The sequence below is a fragment of the Oncorhynchus mykiss genome, chromosome 2 (genome assembly GCF_057628025.1).
Source record: "Oncorhynchus mykiss isolate SJ-2025 chromosome 2, ASM5762802v1, whole genome shotgun sequence".
NCBI lineage: Eukaryota > Metazoa > Chordata > Actinopteri > Salmoniformes > Salmonidae > Oncorhynchus > Oncorhynchus mykiss.
Window position 1 is genome coordinate 17,120,556 of NC_143023.1, and position 22,556 is coordinate 17,143,111.

The following is a 22,556-nucleotide window of genomic DNA, read 5'->3' on the forward strand; positions in this document are numbered from 1 at the left end:
TTTACCTAATATTGAGTTGCACAGGGATGCTGGCCCATGTTGACTACAATACTTCCCACAATTGTCTCAAGTTGGCTAGATGTCCTTTGGGTGGTGGACCATTCTTGATACACACGGGAAGCTGTTGAGCGTGAAAACCCCAGCAACGTTGCAGTTCTTGGAACAAACCGGTGCGCCTGGCACCTACTACCATACCCCGTTCAAAGGCACTTAAATCTTTTGTCTTGCCTGTTCACCCTCTGAATGGCACACATACACAATGGAATGGCATCAAACTATGTGATTCCCCAGCCCAGCAGATCAGGTGGCGTTTCATCATTCTAACCCAGTTGTAGTCCTGTGTGTCTGACAGTGGCTGTAAATCATTCTAGAAGGTTCCGGTACCAGGGGACTCTGGGTCACGCTGCTGTATACACTTCTCCAAACCCTGTGTGTGTGTGTGTGTGTGTTCACTTCACACCAAACTGAGCTGCATGCCACAGCACTGAGCCACGGCCCCTAATACACACACAGATGGGCAGAGTGTACCAGTCCTCAGGGTGTGTGTGCATGCGTGTGCATGCGTGTGGGTTGTCAAGGTACATGCAAAATAACCCTCATTTACATACTCAGCAGAAGCAAGCATTATACCTCTTTCACCATCCTGCTTTCACCCTTTCACAATTTCTCTCTCTCTCATCCCACCTTTTTCTCTTTGTCTCTCATTCAGTCACTCTGCTTCAATAATTGAGAAGTCATGTAAGATGGTGTCACCATGAGGATCGTAGCATGACTCTTCCCTAAATATCCCCACATTGTGTTATGAGAGACTTCTGTGTCCTTGAAAATATGGTCCACATCATGTATTTTAGTCTGCCCCCTGCTGATGACATCATAATGGCCACCAAGCAAGGACAAATTTGATATGTCTGCTATCTAAATATTTAAATCCTTTAAAATGTTTATCTATATATCCCTTAAACAGTAGGTTCAGTAGTGTGGAGGTTAACTCTATTCCCTCTCTTGTTATTGCAGTTCATAGGCAGGACTAGTGTAGTGATGGTTAACTCTATGCCCCCTATTGGTAGTGTGCATGTTTAATACAGATGAACATTGTTTTGAGACTAGTCAGCATTCAGCCCTGGAGGATTTGGGTGAGTGCAAGTGCAAGTAAGTGTGTGTGTGTGTGTGGGTGCGTGTGTGTGTGTGTGTGCGGGTGTGTGTGTGTGCGGGTGTGTGTCTGTCTGTCTGTCTGTCTGTCTGTCTGTCTGTGTGTGTGTGTGTGCGTGTGCGTGTGCGTGTGCGTGTGTGTGTGTGTGTGTGAGTGTGTGTGTGTGTGTGTGCGGTCAGTAGTAGAGTACAGCATGGCTTCCCTCGCGTGACTTCTAATGGAGCACAGTGAATGAACACAGCAGGCGCAGAGAGAGACAGAGAGAGACACAGCGAGAGGGATAGAGAGACAAGAGAACGAGACAGAGAGAGGGATAGAGAGACAAGAGAGAGAGACAGAGAGAGGGATAGAGAGACAAGAGAGAGAGACAGAGAGAGGGATTGAGAGACAGAGAGAGAGTGTATACAGTGTGTACATATATATATATATATATATATATATATAATATGACATTTGTAATGTCTTTATTGTTTTGAGACTTCTGTATGTGTAATGTTTACTGTTAATTGTTATTGTTTATTTCACTTTTGTATATTATCTACCTCACTTGCTTTGGAAATGTTAACACATGTTTCCCATGCCAATAAAGCCCCTTGAATTGAATTTAATTGAATTGAGTGGTGGAGGGTTCCAAACCAGCCATGTTTCTCAAATGTCAAATTTTGAAGTTGTTCCAAATGTCAAATTTCAAAGTGTTTAGGATTAAGTGTAGGCATTAACTCCACATTTTTAGGTTAGGCATTAACTCCGAAATCTTAAGGTTAGGCATTATCTCTGAATGGTTTTGGCACCAAAGGCAGATGCTTAGGCATTAATTACGAATTAACTCCAAAATCTTAAGGTGAGGCATTAACTGAGAATGGTTAAGGTAAGGGTTAAGGTTTGGGATAGGCTTAAAACAAAAATAACTTTCTATTGCTGGATTTGAACATGTAACTTTTGGTACCAGAGGTAGATGCTTATGTATAGCACATAACAGCTAGGGCAAAAACCAAAACATTTACCCCTTGGAGTACCCAGGACCGGGTTTGGTCAACACTGCCCTACATACCGGTCTTGACGAGAAGCAAAAAAACTGTCTGGAGGTTCTCTTCTGCACTGTTCAACCAATCCGGTAACTGTGGAGGAGGAGTTTACATGGAGTGTCGCCTTGTTAGCGTCCAAAAGTCATGTCACAGGCTCTCTCTCCATTTCCCCTGAAAACCGGAACATCCGGTCGTTGGAGACTTGGCAGAGGCTACACAGCTCTAGTATTACTCTGGGGGGAGGGGTTTGGCTGAGAAGTGTTGTACACACTGAAACATTTTAGAAATAACAATTTTCTATGTTCTGTATATTCACCCTTTGCTGACTGTTTTATTTTTAAGGCAATGCTGAGCTGATCTGTGTTGGGAGGCTCTGTCTGGCATAACATTGGAGTTAATTCATTCTAGGCTGTGTGGTGGGTGGGGGAGGAGGTTATCTTTTGACTTTCTTTAATTCAAATGTTCTAAATAAGGAATACATCTAAACACACACAAAATAAACACTACATTCTACTTCTTGGTTCCCTAAACCCCACTCAGCAGTCATGTCATCATGTTTCCTCTATGTGCCCTCTACATATCCACTCCTCTTTCTGCCCCTCCTCTTCCTCCCTTCCTCCTGCCCTTGCTTCTCTAGCTAAAAACTGCATGGATACAAGGGGGGGCTGTGGAGGGAAGCAGGGGGGAGGCGGTCTTTGTTGTTGTAGCTTAGAATCAGTCAGTGTGTCATAAGAGATTGGTCCGGTACTGAAGCAGCCAGTCACTGTCAGGGGATGTGTGCGAGTCCACACCTGAGTTTTGTAACTTGTATGTGTTTCTGTGCGTGTGAGTTTATTTGTTTGTGAATGTTGGTTGGTGGAGGATGGGATGGCAGTGCTCTATCCTGTCTGTCTGAGCTTGGAGAACCACACCCTCTCAGATTTCTGCTCCCTAACTCAACGTTAAACTCCATGGATACGCTGCCTGTTGGGGAGGAGCAGGGATGGAAGAGTCCAGCACTGAATTTAAAACGGAGTTAATGACATGGCACACAGTAACTCAATGGGTGGTTGTTAGTGTTTTTGTCAAATTACAACTTCAATAGCAATAATAATTTCATAAAAACCTAATAAAAAAGTAAACTTTAGTAGGTATTCAGTTTGTTATAAGAAAATAAATAGAGTTTAATTTATAATTGGATGTTTGTGTATTTGAATTAAACAGAATGTTCAGTCTCCATTGTGACAATGTCAGCATAGGTGTCATGTCTAGGGCCCTGTGTTTTGGACAATCATCTTTAGTTAAAGCTTTTTCATCAAACTGTCCCCTTTTCTTTTTATATCAGGTGGTCCAGCACCATCCTCAGACAATTTGTTACATTTTTGATGTAATTCAAATTTCTGGGAAAGGCTTCAAATAAAGGTTCAAATCTAGGTCATGTGACATGATTACCCAAAACACAGGGGCTGTGTTCCAAACACGTAAAAGACACACCCTCCTCCACTTACCCTTGCCTTATGCCCTTGGGGGAATCCCCGCGGCCATCTTTTCCATTGGTCCAAACAATTAGCCAAGTAAGCAAAGTTGGCAATGTAAGACCCTCAGCTCTCATTTGCGATTGAGTGTGCGAGTGTACAATTCTGTTCACTCCGGGGCTTGAAATGCCCCATAATTCAATTTGCGATGATTGTACATCCGCTAAGAAAAGTCAGCCAAAACGTACAACCAACATTAATATGGAGAAGTCAACATACAAGTGTAAGTAAAAACAAATGTAAATAAGTTAGACATTTTGCTACTAATGCACATGACGGCAAAAACACGTATGGTAAAAGTAATGATGTTTTTGTTTGGTTAGCTTTTAGAAACATTAGCTAGCGCATACAACTTTCCCTGACATCGCAATATAATCATTTTCGATTTATCTGATATCTTCAGATGGCTGGTATTCGATGTCTGCGGAGGTGTTGTCTTCTAGCCAAGATATGAAATGTAATCATAATTGACTGTAGCGCATATAAAGCACACACAACAGCTACCGGTGGTTCCATGATGACTGACAACACAACAGCTACCGGCGGTTCCATGATGACTGACAACACAACAGCTACCGGTGGTTCCATGATGACTGACAACACAACAGCTACCGGTGGTTCCATGATGACTGACAACACAACAGCTACCGGTGGTTCCATGATGACTGACAACACAACAGCTACCGGTGGTTTCATGATGACTGACAACACAACAGCTACCGGTGGTTCCATGATGACTGACAACACAACAGCTACCGGTGGTTTCATGATGACTGACAACACAACAACTACCGGTGGTTCCATGATGACTGACAACACAACAGCTACCGGTGGTTCCATTATGACTGACAACACAACAGCTACCGGTGGTTCCATGATGACTGACAACACAACAGCTACCGGTGGTTCCATGACAACTGACAACACAACCGTGGGACTGACGAATTTCCGGGCAAGGGCGGTCCATTTAAAATGTATTCATTCCTCATGCCCTGCAAGTGTCAACTCATCAGACGTCATGATTCATCATCAGAAGTGTCCACTTAATTTGAAGCCTGATTGGAGAGGGTGTGTCTTTTAAGTGTTTGAAATGCAGCCATGGCCAAAGTCATGTCATGTTCCATCAGTTTCACAGTTGACTATCTCTGATCATGTGTCCACAGTGAGTGTTTGTGTATTTTCAGTTCTTCAGAGCATCTGGGATAGCATATGTGTGTCTTTAGGCAGACATATTTTAATTTGGAGGGGTACCTCATCTGATTTAGGTGTGTGTGTGTATCCAGTATCCTCCTCCAGACTGCTAGGATGTAACTCGTACAGTATATGTACAGTATTAACACTTTTGACTTGCCTCCTTCGATCCCCCTCTGAGAGGATAACGCCACACACACACACACACACACACACACACACACACACACACACACACTCACACACACACACACACACACACACACACACACACACACACACACACACACACACACACACACACACACACACACACACACACACACACACCTCAATCAGATTAGGTAGAAATATGTATGCATCCAGCAGATCCATCAGTGTAGTGTTATGTAACTGTACAATGAAAGTAGTAGATTTCATGTTAATGTCATGTAGTAAACAAGCACATAGATTACGTAGTAGAGGAGGCAGGCCAGGCAGCAGCTGGGAGGAGGATAACCCCCCCCCCCCCCCCCCCCCTTAAGATTACCGAGGCTCAGTCTAATAACAGACCCATTTCTCACTCCCTGTTACCCCCCTTTCTCTCTCTTTCCTCCCTTCCCCTTTCCGAAATGTACAAACTCTAAATCCACACCCCATCGAGTCACATCTGCTCCCTCAGTGCTGTAAACTACTCTTTAGGACTACCCAACATACCAACACACTCTAACCCAACATACCAACACACTCTAACCCAACATACCAACACACTCTAACCCAACATACCAACACACTCTAACCCAACATACCAACACACTCTAACCCAACATACCAACACACTCTAACCCAACATACCAACACACTCTAACCCAACATACCAACACACTCTAACCCAGCATACCAACACACTCTAACCCAACATACCAACACACTCTAACCCACATACCAACACACTCTAACCCAGCATACCAACACACTCTAAGCCAGCATACCAACACACTCTAACCCAACATACCAACACACTCTAATCCAACATACCAACACACTCTAACCCATCATACCAACACACTCTAACCCAACATACCAACACACTCTAACCCAACATACCAACACACTCTAACCCACATACCAACACACTCTAACCCAACATACCAACACACTCTAACCCAACATACAACACACCCTAACCCAGCATACCAACACACTCTAACCCAGCATACCAACACCCTATAACCCAACATACCAACACACTCTAATCCAACATACCAACACACTCTAACCCAACACACCAACACACTCTAACCCAACATACCAACACACTCAAACCCAACATACCAACACACTCTAACCCACCATACCAACACACTCTAACCCAACATACCAACACACTCTAACCCAACATACCAACACACTCTAACCCACCATACCAACACACTCTAACCCAACATACCAACACACTCTAACCCACCATACCAACACACTCTAACCCAACATACCAACACACTCTAACCCACCATACCAACACACTCTAATCCAACATACCAACACACTCTAACCCAACATACCAACACTCTATCCCAACATACCAACACACTCTAACCCACATACCAACACACTCTAACCCAACATACCAACACACTCTAACCGAACATACAACACACTCTAACCCAGCATACCAACACACTCTAACCCAGCATACCAACACACTCTAACCCAACATACCAACACACTCTAACCCAGCATACCAACACACTCTAACCCAGCATACCAACACACTCTAACCCAGCATACAACACACTCTAACCCAACATACCAACACACTCTAACCCAGCATACCAACACAATCTAACCCAACATACCAACACACTCTAACCCAGCATACCAACACACTCTAACCCAACATACCAACACACTCTAACCCAACATACAACACACTCTAAACCAACACACTCTAACCCAGCATACCAATACACTCTAACCCAGCATACCAACACACTCTAACCCAACATACCAACACTCTATCCCAACATACCAACACACTCTAACACAACATACCAACACACTCTAACACAACATACCAACACACTCTAACCCAACACACTCTAACCCAACATACCAACACACTCTAACCCAACATACCAACACACTCTAACCCAACATACCAACACACTCTATCCCAACATACCAACACACTCTAACCCACATACCAACACACTCTAACCCAGCACACTCTAACCCAACATACCAACACACTCTAACCCAACATACCAACACACTCTAACCCAACATACCAACACTCTATCCCAACATACCAACACACTCTAACCCACATACCAACACACTCTAACCCAGCATAACAACACACTCTAACCCAGCATACCAACACACTCTAACCCAACATACCAACACACTCTAATCCAACATACCAACACACTCTAACCCAACATACAACACACTCTAACCCAGCATACCAACACACTCTAACCCAGCATACCAACACACTCTAACCCAACATACCAACACACTCTAATCCAACATACCAACACACTCTAACCCAACATACCAACACACTCTAACCCAACATACCAACACACTCTAACCCACATACCAACACACTCTAACCCAACATACCAACACACTCTAACCCAACATACAACACACTCTAACCCAGCATACCAACACACTCTAACCCAGCATACCAACACACTCTAACCCAACATACCAACACACTCTAACCCAACATACCAACACACTCTAACCCAACATACAACACAACCTAACCCAGCATACCAACACACTCTAACCCAGCATACCAACACACTCTAACCCAGCATACCAACACACTCTAACCCAACATACCAACACACTCTAATCCAACATACCAACACACTCTATCCCAACACACCAACACACTCTAACCCAACATACCAACACACTCAAACCCAACATACCAACACACTCTAACCCACCATACCAACACACTCTAACCCACCATACCAACACACTCTAACCCAACATACCAACACACTCTAACCCACCATACCAACACACTCTAATCCAACATACCAACACACTCTAACCCAACATACCAACACACTCTAACCCAACATACCAACACTCTATCCCAACATACCAACACACTCTAACCCACATACCAACACACTCTAACCCAACATACCAACACACTCTAACCGAACATACAACACACTCTAACCCAGCATACCAACACACTCTATCCCAGCATACCAACACACTCTAACCCAACATACCAACACACTCTAACCCAGCATACCAACACACTCTAACCCAGCATACCAACACACTCTAACCCAGCATACAACACACTCTAACCCAACATACCAACACACTCTAACCCAGCATACCAACACACTCTAACCCAACATACCAACACACTCTAACCCAACATACAACACACTCTAAACCAACACACTCTAACCCAGCATACCAATACACTCTAACCCAACATACCAACACTCTATCCCAACATACCAACACACTCTAACACAACATACCAACACACTCTAACCCAACACACTCTAACCCAACATACCAACACACTCTAACCCAACAGCCTACAGACAGAAACTAAAATAAGAGGCTCCCGCGCTCAGGTCTGTTCAACGCTTGTCCGACCAATCTGATTCCACGTTTCAAGACTGCTTCGATCACGTGGATTGGGATATGTTCCGCATTGCGTCCAACAACAACATTGACGAATACGCTGATTCGGTGAGCGAGTTCATTAGAAAGTGCATCGGCGATGTCGTAACCCTAGCTTCTATTAAAACATTCCCAAACCAGAAACCGTGGATTGATGGCAGCATTCGTGCGAAACTGAAAGCGCGAACCACTGCTTTTAACCAGGGCAAGGTGACCGGAAACATGACCAAATGCAAACAGTGTAGCTATTCCTTCTGCAAGGCAATCAAACAAGCCAAGCTAAGCGTCAGTATAGAGACAAAGTGAGAGAGTTGCAATTCAACTGCTCAGACACAAGAGGTATGTGGTAGGGTCTACAGTCAATCACGAGGCCTCCCGGGTGGCGCAGTGGTTAAGGGCAGCGCCAGCTGTGCCATCAGAGTCCCTGGGTTCGCACCCAGGCTCTGTCGTAACCGGCCGCGACCGGGAGGTACGTGGGGCGCCGCACAATTGGCCTAGCGTCGTCCGGGTTAGGGAGGGATTGGTCGATAGGGATCTCCTTGTCTCATCGTGCACCAGCGACCCCTGTGGCGGGCCGGGCACAGTGCGCACTAGCCAAGGTTGCCAGGTGCACGGTGTAGCCTCCGACACATTGGTGCGGCTGGCTTCCGGGTTGGATGCGCGCTGTGTTAAGAAGCAGTACGGCTGGTTGGGTTGTGTATCGGAGGACGCATGACATTCAGCCTTCGTCTCTCCCGAGCCCGTACGGGAGTTGTAGGAATGAGACAAGATAGTAGCTACTACAACAATTGGATACCACGAAATTGGGGAGAAAAAGGGGTTAAAAAAAAAAAAATACACTCAATCACAGATTACAAAAAGAAAACCAGCCCCGTCGCGGACCAGGATGTCTTGCTCCCAGACAGACTAAATCACTTCTTTGCTTGCTTTGAGGACAATACAGTGCCACTGACATGGCCTGCTACCAAAACCTGCGGACTCTCCTTCACTGCAGCCGACGTGAGTAAAACATTTAAACGTGTTAACCCTCGCAAGGCTGCAGGCCCAGACAGCATTCCCAGCCGCGTCCTCAGAGCATATGCAGACCAGCTGGCTGCTGTGTTTACGGACATAGTCAATCAATCCTTATCTCAGTCTGCTGTTTCCACATGCTTCAAGAGGGCCACCATTGTTCCTGTTCCCAAGAAAGCTAAGGTAACTGAGCTAAATGGCTACCGCCCTGTAGCACTCACTTCCGTCATCATGAAGTGCTTTGAGAAACTAGTCAAGGACCATTTCACCTCCACCCTACCTGACACCCTAGACCCACTCCAATTTGCTTACCGCCCCAATAGGTCCACAGACGACGCAATCGCAACCACACTGCACACTGCCCTAATCCTTCTGGACAAGAGGAATACCTATGTGAGAATGCTGTTCATCGACTACAGCTCAGCATTTAACACCATAGTACCCTACAAACTCATCATCAAGCTCGAGACCCTGGGTCTCGACCCTGCCCTGTGCAACTGGGTACTGGACTTCTTGACGGGCCGCCCCCAGGTGGTGAGGGTAGGTAACAACATCTCCACCCCGCTGATCCTCAACACTGGGGCCCCACAAGGGTGCGTACTGAGCCCTCTCCTGTACTCCCTGATCACCCACGACTGCATGGCCATGCACTCCTTCAACTCAATCATCAAGTTTGCGGACGACACTACAGTGGTAGGCTTGATTACCAACAACGACGAGACAGCCTACAGGGAGGAGGTGAGGGCCCTCGGTGTGTGGTGTCAGAAAAATAACCTCACACTCAAAGTCAACAAAACAAAGGAGAAGATCGTGGACTTCAGGAAACAGAGGTGGGAGCACCCCCCTATCCACATCGACGGGACAGTAGTGGAGAGGGTAGTAAGTTTTAAGTTCCTCGGCGTACACATCACGGACAAACTGAATTGGTCCACCCACACAGACAGCGTTGTGAAAAAGGCGCAGCAGTGCCTCTTCAACCTCAGGAGGCTGAAGAAATGTGGCTTGTCACCAAAAGCACTCACAAACTTCTACAGATGCACAATCGAGAGCATCCTGTCGGGCTGTATCACCGCCTGGTACGGCAACTGCTCCGCCCACAACCGTAAGGCTCTCCAGAGGGTAGTGAGGTCTGCACAACACATCACCGGGGGCAAACTACCTTCCCTCCAGGACACCTACACCACCCGATGTCACAGGAAGTCCATAACGATCATCAAGGACATGATCCACCCGAGCCACTGCTTGTTCATCCCGCTATCATCCAGAAGGCGAGGTCAGTACAGATGCATCAAAGCAGGGACCAAGAGACTGAAAAACAGCTTCTATCTCAAGGCCATCAGACTGTTAAACAGCCGCCACTAACATTGAGTGGCTGCTGCCAACATACTGACTTAACTCCAGCTCACTTCAATAATGGAAATTGATGGAACAGCACACTCTAACCCAGCATACCAACACACTCTAACCCAGCATACCAACACACTCTAACCCAGCATACCAACACACTCTAACCCAGCATACCAGCACACTCTAACCCAACATACCAACACACTCTAACCCAACATACCAACACACTCTAACCCAGCATACCAACACACTCTAACCCAGCATACCAACACACTCTAACCCAACATACCAACACACTCTAACCCAACATACCAACACACTCTAACCCAACATACCAACACACTCTAACCCAACATACAACAAACTCTAACCCAACATACCAACACACTCTAACCCAGCATACCAATACACTCTAACCCAACATACCAACACTCTATCCCAACATACCAACACACTCTAACCCACATACCAACACACTCTAACCCAACATACCAACACACTCTAACCCAGCATACCAACACACTCTAACCCAGCATACCAACACACTCTAACCCAACATACCAACACACTCTAACCCAACATACCAACACACTAACTGAACATACCAACACACTCTAACCCAACACACTCTAACCCAACATACCAACACTCTAACCCAACATACCAACACTCTAACCCAACATACCAACACACTCTAACCCAACATACAACACACTCTAACCCAACATACCAACACACTCTAACCCAACATACCAACACACTCTAACCCAACATACAACACACTCTAACTCAACATACCAACACACTCTAACCCAACATACCAACACACTCTAACCCAGCATACCAACACACTCTAACCCAGCATACCAACACACTCTAACCCAGCACACTCTAACCCAACATACCAACACTCTAACCCAACATACCAACACTCTAACCCAACATACCAACACACTCTAACCCAACATACAACACACTCTAACCCAACATACCAACACACTCTAACCCAACATACCAACACACTCTAACCCAACATACAACACACTCTAACTCAACATACCAACACACTCTAACCCAGCATACCAACACACTCTAACCCAACATACCAACACACTCTAACCCAACATACCAACACACTCTAACCCAACATACCAACACACTCTAACCCAACATACAACACACTCTAACTCAACATACCAACACACTCTAACCCAGCATACCAACACACTCTAACCCAACATACAACACACTCTAACCCAACATACTCTAACCCAACATACCAACACACTCTAACCCAACATAACACACACTAACCCAACATACAACACACACTAACCCAACATACCAACACACTCTATCCCAACATACCAACACTCTAACCAAACATACCAACACACTCTAACCCAACATACAAACACACTCTAACCCAATACACTCTAACCCAACATACCAACACACTCTAACCCAACATACAACACACTCTAACCCAGCATACCAACACACTCTAACCCAACATACCAACACACTCTAACCGAACATACCAACACACTCTAACCCAACATACCAACACTCTAACCCAACATACCAACACACTCTAACCCAACATACCAACACTCTAACCCAGCATACCAACACACTAACCCAACACACTCTAACCCAACATACCAACACACTCTAACCCAACATTCCAACACACTCTAACCCAACATACCAACACACTCTAACCCAGCATACCAACACACTAACCCAATACACTCTAACCCCACATACCAATACACACTAACCCAACACACTCTAACCCAACATACCAACACACTCTAACCCAGCATACCAACACACTAACCCAATACACTCTAACCCCACATACCAATACACACTAACCCAACACACTCTAACCCAACATACCAACACCCATGCATACACACATAACAGAGAACACAAAAAATTAATCTTCAAAAGTTTCATTTATTAAAAGATTTTATTTTTGTGCCATCAATGTAAAAAGTACTCCGAAGAGTAACACAGAGTGACAGCAGAGTAAGAGTGAGAAACAGAGAAATAGTGAGAGAGAAGGTAAGAGAGGGAGAGAAAGGGATGAACAGATATGAGAGAAAGAGAGGAGGGCAAAAGTAGTAGAATGTGGCAGAGAAGGAGGGAGGAGTTGAGAGAGGGTGAGGAGGGAGGGCGGATGATAGAGAGGAGGAGGGAGGGAGGAGTAGAGGGTTGGAGGGAGGAGTAGAGAGAGGGGAGGAGTGAGGGAGGAGGATAGAGAGGAGCAGAAGGGAGGGCGGAGGATAGAGAGGGGGAGGAGTAGAGGGGGTGAGTACAGCATCTACTAAGATATAAAAAGGCAGTTGAAATAAACAAGACATATTATTTCTGACCAATCAGCGGTGGTCTCTGCAGTAGAAAACATACATGGAAAAGAGATCACAAAAATCTGTGCAATCAGTTTCTCTGTCACAAAACAGCTGTATAAAAAACACAAGTAGGAAGAAGTGGCCCTTAACCACAGGCCCGGGATCAGGTGTTTTCAACCCCTAATGGTAAAAGTTAGGATTGGGGGTAGGAAAAATCTGATCATAGACCTGTGGTTAAGAGCAACTTATACCTCAAGCATAAAAACATCCCCCAGCCCCAAGTAAAGACAGTAGGTAGGTAACATGGAGGCTACCAGTGATTGTGTGTTCAGTTGTGGCTCTCCTTGGAGAAAGCTATAGGGAGTATGGATGCAACCATATGAACTTGTTTTAGCAGTGCTTTACTGGAAGCTCTGAATATAAACAGTTGATTAAGTATAAGTAAACTCTTTGTAAACCCTGTATCGTGTATTTCCTCTGGAGCTCAGTTGGTAGAGCATAGTGCTTGCAATGCCAGGACAGTGGGTTTGATTCCAGGGACCACCCATATGTGAAAATGTATGCACGAACGACTGTAAGTCGCTTTGGATAAAAAGCGTCTGCTGAATGGCATATGTGTCATTAGTAAATACATGTGTATTAATGATTTGTTATGAGGAATATTTCAATCATGTTTTAGTCCTATTATGTATAGCAGCTTACGATGATGGTGCAAAATAAATATTCATACTGTCTCCCTTTTAGCTCTGATCCTCACGTTTTTAAGTTTGACGAGCGCCAAGAAGCACACAGGAGATAGCAAGCGCTGATCATATCCTCCAGTCAGACCTACATAATCAACTATAAAATACACCCAGGAGATAGCAAGCGCTGATCATATCCTCCAGTCAGACCTACATAATCAACTATAAAATACACCCAGGAGATAGCAAGCGCTGATCATATCCTCCAGTCAGACCTACATAATCAACTATAAAATACACCCAGGAGATAGCAAGCGCTGATCATATCCTCCAGTCAGACCTACATAATCAACTATAAAATACACCCAGGAGATAGCAAGCGCTGATCATATCCTCCAGTCAGACCTACATAATCAACTATAAAATACACCCAGGAGATAGCAAGCGCTGATCATATCCTCCAGTCAGACCTACATAATCAACTATAAAATACACCCAGGAGATAGCAAGCGCTGATCATATCCTCCAGTCAGACCTACATAATCAACTATAAAATACACCCAGGAGATAGCAAGCGCTGATCATATCCTCCAGTCAGACCTACATAATCAACTATAAAATACACCCAGGAGATAGCAAGCGCTGATCATATCCTCCAGTCAGACCTACATAATCAACTATAAAATACACCCAGGAGATAGCAAGCGCTGATCATATCCTCCAGTCAGACCTACATAATCAACTATAAAATACACCCAGGAGATAGCAAGCGCTGATCATATCCTCCAGTCAGACCTACATAATCAACTATAAAATACACCCAGGAGATAGCAAGCGCTGATCATATCCTCCAGTCAGACCTACATAATCAACTATAAAATACACCCAGGAGAAGAGGCAACTGTCAATCTAAAAACGGAAATAAATTAGCCACTGTCGTTAGTTCATAGAAGACTATGATGTATATGTATAGAATACTATTGTGTTGTACACATGACCACTGCACAGCTTGGAGTAGAGGTTGCCTTGCTGTTGTGGGATCTGTAGGTAGCTAGTTTTGCCCAACAGACCCCTGGAAGCCAGATAAGAGATTGAAGGCAGGAATTAGGCGTTGTGTACTGTGTTATTCGACTGATTGTGCGCTGTGCTATTAAGAAAGACAAGCAAATTATCAAAATGCAGTAGAAAATGCTTTGAAAGAATAAAATGCTTTGTTTTTTTGTACACATCCTATTTGGTAAAGGCACAAAAGTCCAATCATCCCCCTAAAATTTGTCCCATCATAACAGTAAAAACCACAAACAAACCGCTGTACAGCAACTTTCCCAAGAGCATCAGTCAACCAATCGGTCAACCAATTGTAAGTTCAAAGAGAGAAACACAGCTGCCAATTAATAAATAAAGGTAATAAATAAATGCAGCGTTGTCAAGTCAACATGTGAATAAATAAACAGGATGTCTGTCTCTGTCTGTCTGTGAGTGGACTCTTCTCTCAGGGTGGTCTTTAGAGTCTCTCACTGAGCCATTTAAAGGATTAAGTTGTCCCTAGAAGCTGATCTAAGGTCTGTTTGGTATTCTATCCCCTACCGGTTAGGCCATTGAAATGTGATTTACTGTTTAACGGATAACCCGCTTCACATTTCTCCACACAGAATAAAACCCAGTTGTGGTTCATTCGTTTCACAGTCATAATTGATCTTCACCCAAAACACCTTGCATTCGTCTTCACAAACAGATTGTGTCATGTTGATGGATTGACATTGAATCGATTCTAAACCTCTTTAGACTTCAGTAGAGGTCCCTGCCACGTCCTCTTAGATGTTATTCAGCTCTAGAGGTCATTCAGTAGTCTAATGGCATCTGGCTAGTTGGATTATTCCTCACTTCTATCCGGAATGCCTGTCTATTGAACTGTCTGTCTGCTGTTACTCAGCTCTAGAGGTCATTCAGTAGTCTAATGATTATTCCTCACTTCTATCCGTAATGCCTCAGTCTATTGAACTGTCTGTCTGCTGTTATTCACTGGAAGCATCATCTCTGAGGAGATTCCAGGAATATCATTCCAGGAATATAACTATCCTTAATCCCCAAATCTTATTCCACCTGTCCTTCTAACCATCCTCTCCTCGTCACATCTCACCTCCACCCACCTGAAACCCAAATATCCCTAAGCCAACAGTGTTTCGATTAAGTTTGCATAGTGGCATTTACCTTTTCTTAAGTGGAGTAAGAGAGTATACCATTCGGTCAATCAGAGATCCAATATTCTATAAACAAGCGATGGGCTATAAGAGGTGCTTACCAACCTTCCAATCTACAACCACTATTTGTGCAAAAAAATCTGATTGTTATGGAACTGTGATTATGATTCACAAGGACACATTCTGCCCTCGTTGTAATAACTGTAGTCTCTCAGATATCATTTTCATTAATGGTCCTAATTGCGTTTAGGTAGTTGCAAAAGATCCATCATTAAGAAAACTCATCAGCACCTAAACCTATGGCTGCAGTCCAAATTCAAATTAGAGAGTGATGATCGGAGGCAACATCCTTAGTGGAAATCTGGAAGTTGAGCTTAAAAACAACCAACTTAAAGCTATTCATGTATCTAGCAAGCTAACGTAGCTAGCTAGCTAGCTAAAGTTCTCCATAGCTGGCTAGCTAGTTTTTTAGTTTGGTCATTTATTGCAATACATTTCAGAATTCCCCAAAATATGTTTATGAAGCTAGCTAGGTTTTATAGGCTCCTCACTACGAGACTAAGCCAATTTGGCAACGCTAAAATCAATGTCATATATATATATAGCAAGCTAGAATCATCATTTTGTCTGACAGGCCGAAAATGCAGCCGTGATGAGTGAACGTGACATTCGCGGCCACCGGAGTATGATACATGACTACAATTTGCATTGAATTGTGGGTCATATAAACCCCGCAAGTGATCAAAGTTCTTCACTCGCTCCCTCGAGCTAAATCGAGGGCCGAGGGGGAAACGTTAGTGAATTGGACCTCCACTTAAGATGGCAATCAAATTGCATCCGGTTTCAAAGGGGATTCCCCCAAGGGAGAGTGGCTAGTACGAGGGCTCAGGGGCTAAACATAAAGTGTTTGGACTGCAGACCATTTCTACCCCTGACTCTCCCTATCACAGCAGCTTTAGCATGTTGACGTAGTCACACTAGCCTGCTGGGCAGAGTGTGCTCAGTGCATCAGGTCTATAAAGGGGCGGGGTTAACCCTGCTCTTACACTCCCCCCTTTTCAAAGGCTTTGCCGTGATTGAATGAGCCTGGACCCGCCCCTGACAGGTCTTTACAGTCTTTTTCCCAGTCTTCCCGGCAACAGGCTGGCTTTGGCACCCGATTGGCTGCTGCTGGCTTTGGAGGTTGTTGAAGGGCGTGGTGGAAGAGATTACGCTGTCCTGCATGGCTGGACTGCCCCTGGTGGTGGGAGGTGGCATGACAGGCAGCAGCTGTTTCCCCTCCATTGGTTTCCAGGGGGAAAGGATGGGCACTACAAGGACCGAGGTGGGACCGGGCTCAGAATAGAGCCCTGCTTTGTTGCTTGATGATTCTCCCTCTCTCTCTTTGCTGTCCTCGTCTTCCTTTCTCTCATTCTCTTGGTCGATGGTGGGGTCCTGGGGGTGTGGGGGTACCCCTGAAGTTGCAGAGGTGACCTCTCCCCCCTCCTTCCCCATCTTCTCTCCTCCACTGGCGGTGAGCCTCTTAAAGAGTACAGGAGGGGGGGTGTCAGAGTCTGTGTCTGACCAACTCAGTCTGCGCTTCTGGAGAGAGACAGAGAGAATGTTGTCAGCCACAACTTATCAACATATTATTGTGAGTGCGCGCGTGAGTGTTTGTGTATTCTTACCTTCACAGGGATGTGCGACTGGTCTCTGTGCCTGTGTGGGGGGGTGCTGCTGGGGCTGTCCCGGGGGGAGAGGTGAGGGGGGAAGAGGGTAGGGGCGGTAGGTGGGGCAAAGGGGGACACCTGTGGAAACCACATCTTCAGCATAGTCTCCACCTGGAGAAGAGTGTTCATATACTTTTCCCTGTGGAGATAGAGGGAGGAGAGAATAGAGGGAGGAGAGAATGGAGAGATGGAGAGAATAGACAGATAGAGGGAGGAGAGAATGGAGCGATAGAGGGAGGAGAGAATGGAGCGATAGAGGGAGGAGAGAATGGAGAGATAGAGAGAGAGGAGAGAATGGAGAGATAAAGGGGGAGAGAATGAAGAGATAGAGGAGAGAATGGAGAGATAGAGGGAGGAGAGAATGGAGAGATAGAGGGAGGAGAGAATGAAGAGAGAGGGACGAGAGAATGAAGAGATAGAGGGAGGAGAGAATGGAGAGATGGAGAGATGAGGAGAGAATGGAGAGATAGAGAATGGAGAGATAGAGAGAGAGGAGAGAATGGAGAGATAGAGGGAGGAGAGAATGGAGAGATAGAGAGAGGAAGATTATAAGGCTTAGAAAACAACCCTTCTAAGAATAGCATGGACATTAACTTTCCTGTTCTCATCTACTAAACACAGATCCAGACTAAATCCACTTCTCTCTCTAAACATTCAAACTGGACTACTTATTATGAAATCTCTCTTTTTCTGCTGTTGTGACAGAATGCTGAAACTGAGTAGTGCAGGGTTTAGTCCAGTATGCACATAAACAGGTGTGTGTGTGTGTGTGTGTGTGTGTGGCCTTACCCGATGCTGGGTCTCCGTAAGACCCCTACGATCCTCTGGATGCGGTCCATGGCTGCACTCTGCTGGAAACTACTCAGACCTGTCAATCAAATACACAATCCTCCAGTCAGCATTCACTGTAACACTGTCTGACACGCTACAGTCAACACACACACACAAACACACACACCAGACATCCACACACAGACACGAGACACACACACCAATACGCCTACAGATGAAAACTACAGACACAGTAGCTGCAGACTAGATCAATACAGACTAGATCAATACAGACTAGATCAATACAGACTAGATCAATACGGCTGCAGCATCACACACCAGTGTAGGAGAATGGTGCTTACCACGGTCAAATCGTCCCCCCTTCAGTCCATTCAGCAGCTCCAGTAGGGGCCTTACAAACCCCTGCAGCTCAGCACACTGGGAGGGAGGGGGAGAGAGAGAGAGAGAGAGAGAGAGAGAGAGAGAGAGAGAGAGAGAGAGAGAGAGAGAAAGAGGAGGGATGATTATTAATGGGGTACAGTACTGTGGTCTCTGAAGTTGGTTCAGTCTCAAACATCTGTAGGAAGATTAGTTATATATCCCTGTCTTCCATCCCAATCCCTTCATCTCTCTCTGACATTCACCTTCTGGGCAAAGAGCAGGTCTCCCTCTGTCTTCTCTCTCTCCGTCTCGCTTGTTCTCTGTCTCTCAGCTGTGACCCTGGGGTGACCTCCAGTGACCTCTGAACCCTGTGACTCCTCCTCCTCGCGGTCAGTGAAGCCGTCACACGCCCACTGGGACTCGGGACTCTCTGCCCCGGCACTCCCGTTGCCCCTGACCATGCCCCCAGTGCCGAGGATGACGGCGGGGGAGCGTTCAGACAGGAAGACATCAGTGTCATCCTCCGCCTGCTCAGAGTGGTTGAACAGGTAGCTGTCACTGGAGCTCAGTGAATCAACAGAGGGCTGGGAGGAAGTGCTGCCCTGTGATTGCATCACTGTGTGATTGGAGAGAGAGAGAGGGGAAGGGGGAGAGGCGAGAGAGCAGGGGGGAGTGGGGTAAACAGAGAAAAGATTTAGAATAACTGCCAAGTAACAAAATGTGTACTCTATGACAACAGCCAAATGACATTGTATATTCAACGGAGAGAAAGAAAAATCCAACCCATATTTATGTTTATTTATTTTCCCTTTTGCACTTAATATGACATAATATGACATTTGAAATGTCTTTATTATTTTGGAACTTTTGTGAGTGTAATGTTTACTGTTAATTTTTTTTCATTGTTCATTTCACTTTTGTTTATTACCTATTTCACCTGATTTGGCAATGTAAACATATGTTTCCCATGCCAATAAATCCCTTCAATTGAAATTGATTGAAAGAGGAGGAGCGACATTGCTGTGGAAATTGCTTTAGGGGAGACATTTTTTTTAAATCCTACAACCCCAAAATAATAACAGCAATTCAAAATGGTGGGTCTACCAGTGGCCTAGTTAAACATGATGTGGAGCGTGACTGGGGGTATGCAGTAGGCACACAATGGCAGTGCATGTCTGGCTCCCATTGAGGGCGAGGAGATGGGGAAAGAGAGAGTGAAACGCGAGGGGGAAGGGTGTGAGTAGAATAAGCAGTAGTAGAATCCAATAAGGCAGGCTGGGTCTCTCTCCTCCTCGGCCTCCGGGGTTCTCGCTCTCTCTCGCTCCTCTCCTCTTACTCGCTCTTTCTCTCCATCCCCCCTCACTCTGATTCACTCACTATACCACCCCCCTCCTCTGTTTTTCTGTCTGCCTCCCATCTCTTCCTCTCTTTTCCTCCCCTCTAACCCCCTCCTCTGTAGACAGTACCCCCCTCTCTCTCTCCCCCCCTCTCTAATCTGGGAGTCCCTGTTGGTTTGTGATCTCAGACTACATTAAGAGGGGTAACAAGAGCACACTAGTATCTCCACACACACACACACACAGGGTCTAACGCCCACCACCCAAAAATACACACTTTCGTATATACACCTTCCACGCACACAAATGTACACACACACAACATACCGTTTAACACACCCCACACACTCACTGATAAAGTCTCGCCACACACATTCTGCTAGAGAGAAAACCCTCTGTGATAATAGTCCGTCTGCAATGTACACACACACACACACACACACACACACACACACACAAACACACACACAAACACACACACATCCACACACACAAACACACACACAAACACACAGACTTATTAACTCACTTCACTGTTTAATAGTCTGTCACAGAAGTTGTGAGTTTTATAACCACACACACACACACACACACACACACACACACACACTTGTGTAATTGTGTATTTTATTCCTCTTGATTTTAATGATGTTTAACTCTGCGTTGTTGGGAAAGACAAGTAAGCATTTCACGGTAAAGTTAAAGTCTACACACATCATATTCAGCACGTTACAATTTGTATTTGTTTTGATTCCACACACACACACACACACACACACACAGACACACACAGACAGACTTATTAATTCACTTCACTGTTTAATAGTCTGTCACAGAAGTTGGGATTTTTACAAGAAAAGGACCACAGTACACTTGGGTAACATAATTGTAACAATCCTAAAATCGATTATAACAGATTGATTATAACTATGGTGGCTCTTTCCTGGGACTTGTGCTTTCCCAATTACGCCTATCATTTGGGTAGACTTTGTGGGAATGTAAAGATGAATGTCTGGATGCATGCCAATATTATGTAATACAAAGACGTAACATGGACCAATGGATCAACCCACTGCATCATATGAGCCAAAACCCATACACTCCTCAGCTTCTTTTTTCTCTCGGTGTGTGTGTGTGTTGGCCCGGCCCCGTGTAGGTATGTAGGCTGCGGGGGAATTTGACTGTGGTGTGTGTGTGTGTGTGTGTGTGTGTGGTGTGTGTGTGTGTGTGTGTGTGTGTGTGTGTGTCTGTGTGTGTGTGTGCGTGCGTGTGTGTGTGTGTGTGTGTGTGTGTTTGAGGCCCATGATCATGACAAACACAAACATTACAACTGACACAAATGACACTAAGCACAATAATTATACTTATAACGGACACTGACAAATGTAATATATTATGTTATAGTCTGACGTTGACAAAGGCCTAGCAATTGTTCCATGCTTTTAGAATGAACGCTAGCCTACAGCTCTATAACACTGTATTACATCAACCATCAACGATGTAACAAATCAGGAGTAGCCTACACTAAATACAACGAACGTAATTAAGGAAACATTGTATCATGTCTCTGGTATAGCCCATCACAGTAAATTCCGTAAACCGCGCAGGAATGTAGCAATGTAACATTTTAAAGAGAACACTCACCTGAAATATTGCAACAAAATAACAGCAGTAGAACAGGCCACGGTTGCCAGAAACGGCCTTGATAACGTCTATCTCTGTAACCCACTTGGCGATATTTGTCTCACACTCGTTGGAACATCAGGTCGGCAGTCTCCTTCCTCTTGCGATCACCGGACCTTCATTGGTGTGCCTCTTTGCTAGTTCTTTCTATCTCCACGGTTTACGATCTTCAACATGTGCACGGATACACGTGCCCACATTTGTTCGTGCCCTATTGGTTGTTCGTCTGAAGTTACAAACGCCATTGGTGGATCCATGCAGCCAGTGAATTCTTTACTGCCTGCTGATTGGTGGGTCAGCGGGGCACTCAAAGCCCCGCCCATGCATGTGGGGCTCGTGGTTAGGGCTGAGTGGGTAGTCTACTCGTGCCTCAGTCTACTACGGCTGAGCGGTGTAAACATACGCACACAAGCACGCTTTAGGCCTGTATAGTTATTATAATGAATGCCTAGAATAAAAATTAGTTATATTGTATAAAACATTTAGGATAGAGGTGTAGGCCAATATGCTGACTAATTTGTACCTGATGGTCT

General features: G+C 45.1%; 1 protein-coding gene across 1 annotated transcript; it reads right to left on the reverse strand.

Annotated features, from left to right (window-relative positions):
* Nucleotides 1-12,857: 12,857 nt before the first annotated feature.
* On the reverse strand, nucleotides 12,858-22,239 carry LOC110536375 (uncharacterized). Its single transcript, XM_036940026.2, has 6 exons — nucleotides 21,985-22,239; nucleotides 19,267-19,619; nucleotides 18,985-19,060; nucleotides 18,641-18,719; nucleotides 17,810-17,990; nucleotides 12,858-17,723 (listed from the first exon to the last, which is right to left on the reverse strand). Exons 2-6 carry the CDS (start codon nucleotides 19,615-19,617, stop codon nucleotides 17,157-17,159), a joined length of 1,254 nt encoding a protein of 417 aa, XP_036795921.1. The 5' UTR covers nucleotides 19,618-19,619; nucleotides 21,985-22,239; the 3' UTR covers nucleotides 12,858-17,156.
* Nucleotides 22,240-22,556: the final 317 nt, after the last annotated feature.

Coding starts and splice junctions, on each gene's coding strand:
- LOC110536375 (XM_036940026.2), bottom strand. CDS start 19,617: ATGCAATCACAGGGCAGCACTTCCTCCCAGCCCTCTGTTGATTCACTG. Junction 19,061..19,266: donor ACCTGCTCTTTGCCCAGAAG/GTGAATGTCAGA, acceptor CCTCCCTCCCAG/TGTGCTGAGCTGCAGGGGTT. Junction 17,991..18,640: donor TTACGGAGACCCAGCATCGG/GTAAGGCCACAC, acceptor CTATCTCCACAG/GGAAAAGTATATGAACACTC.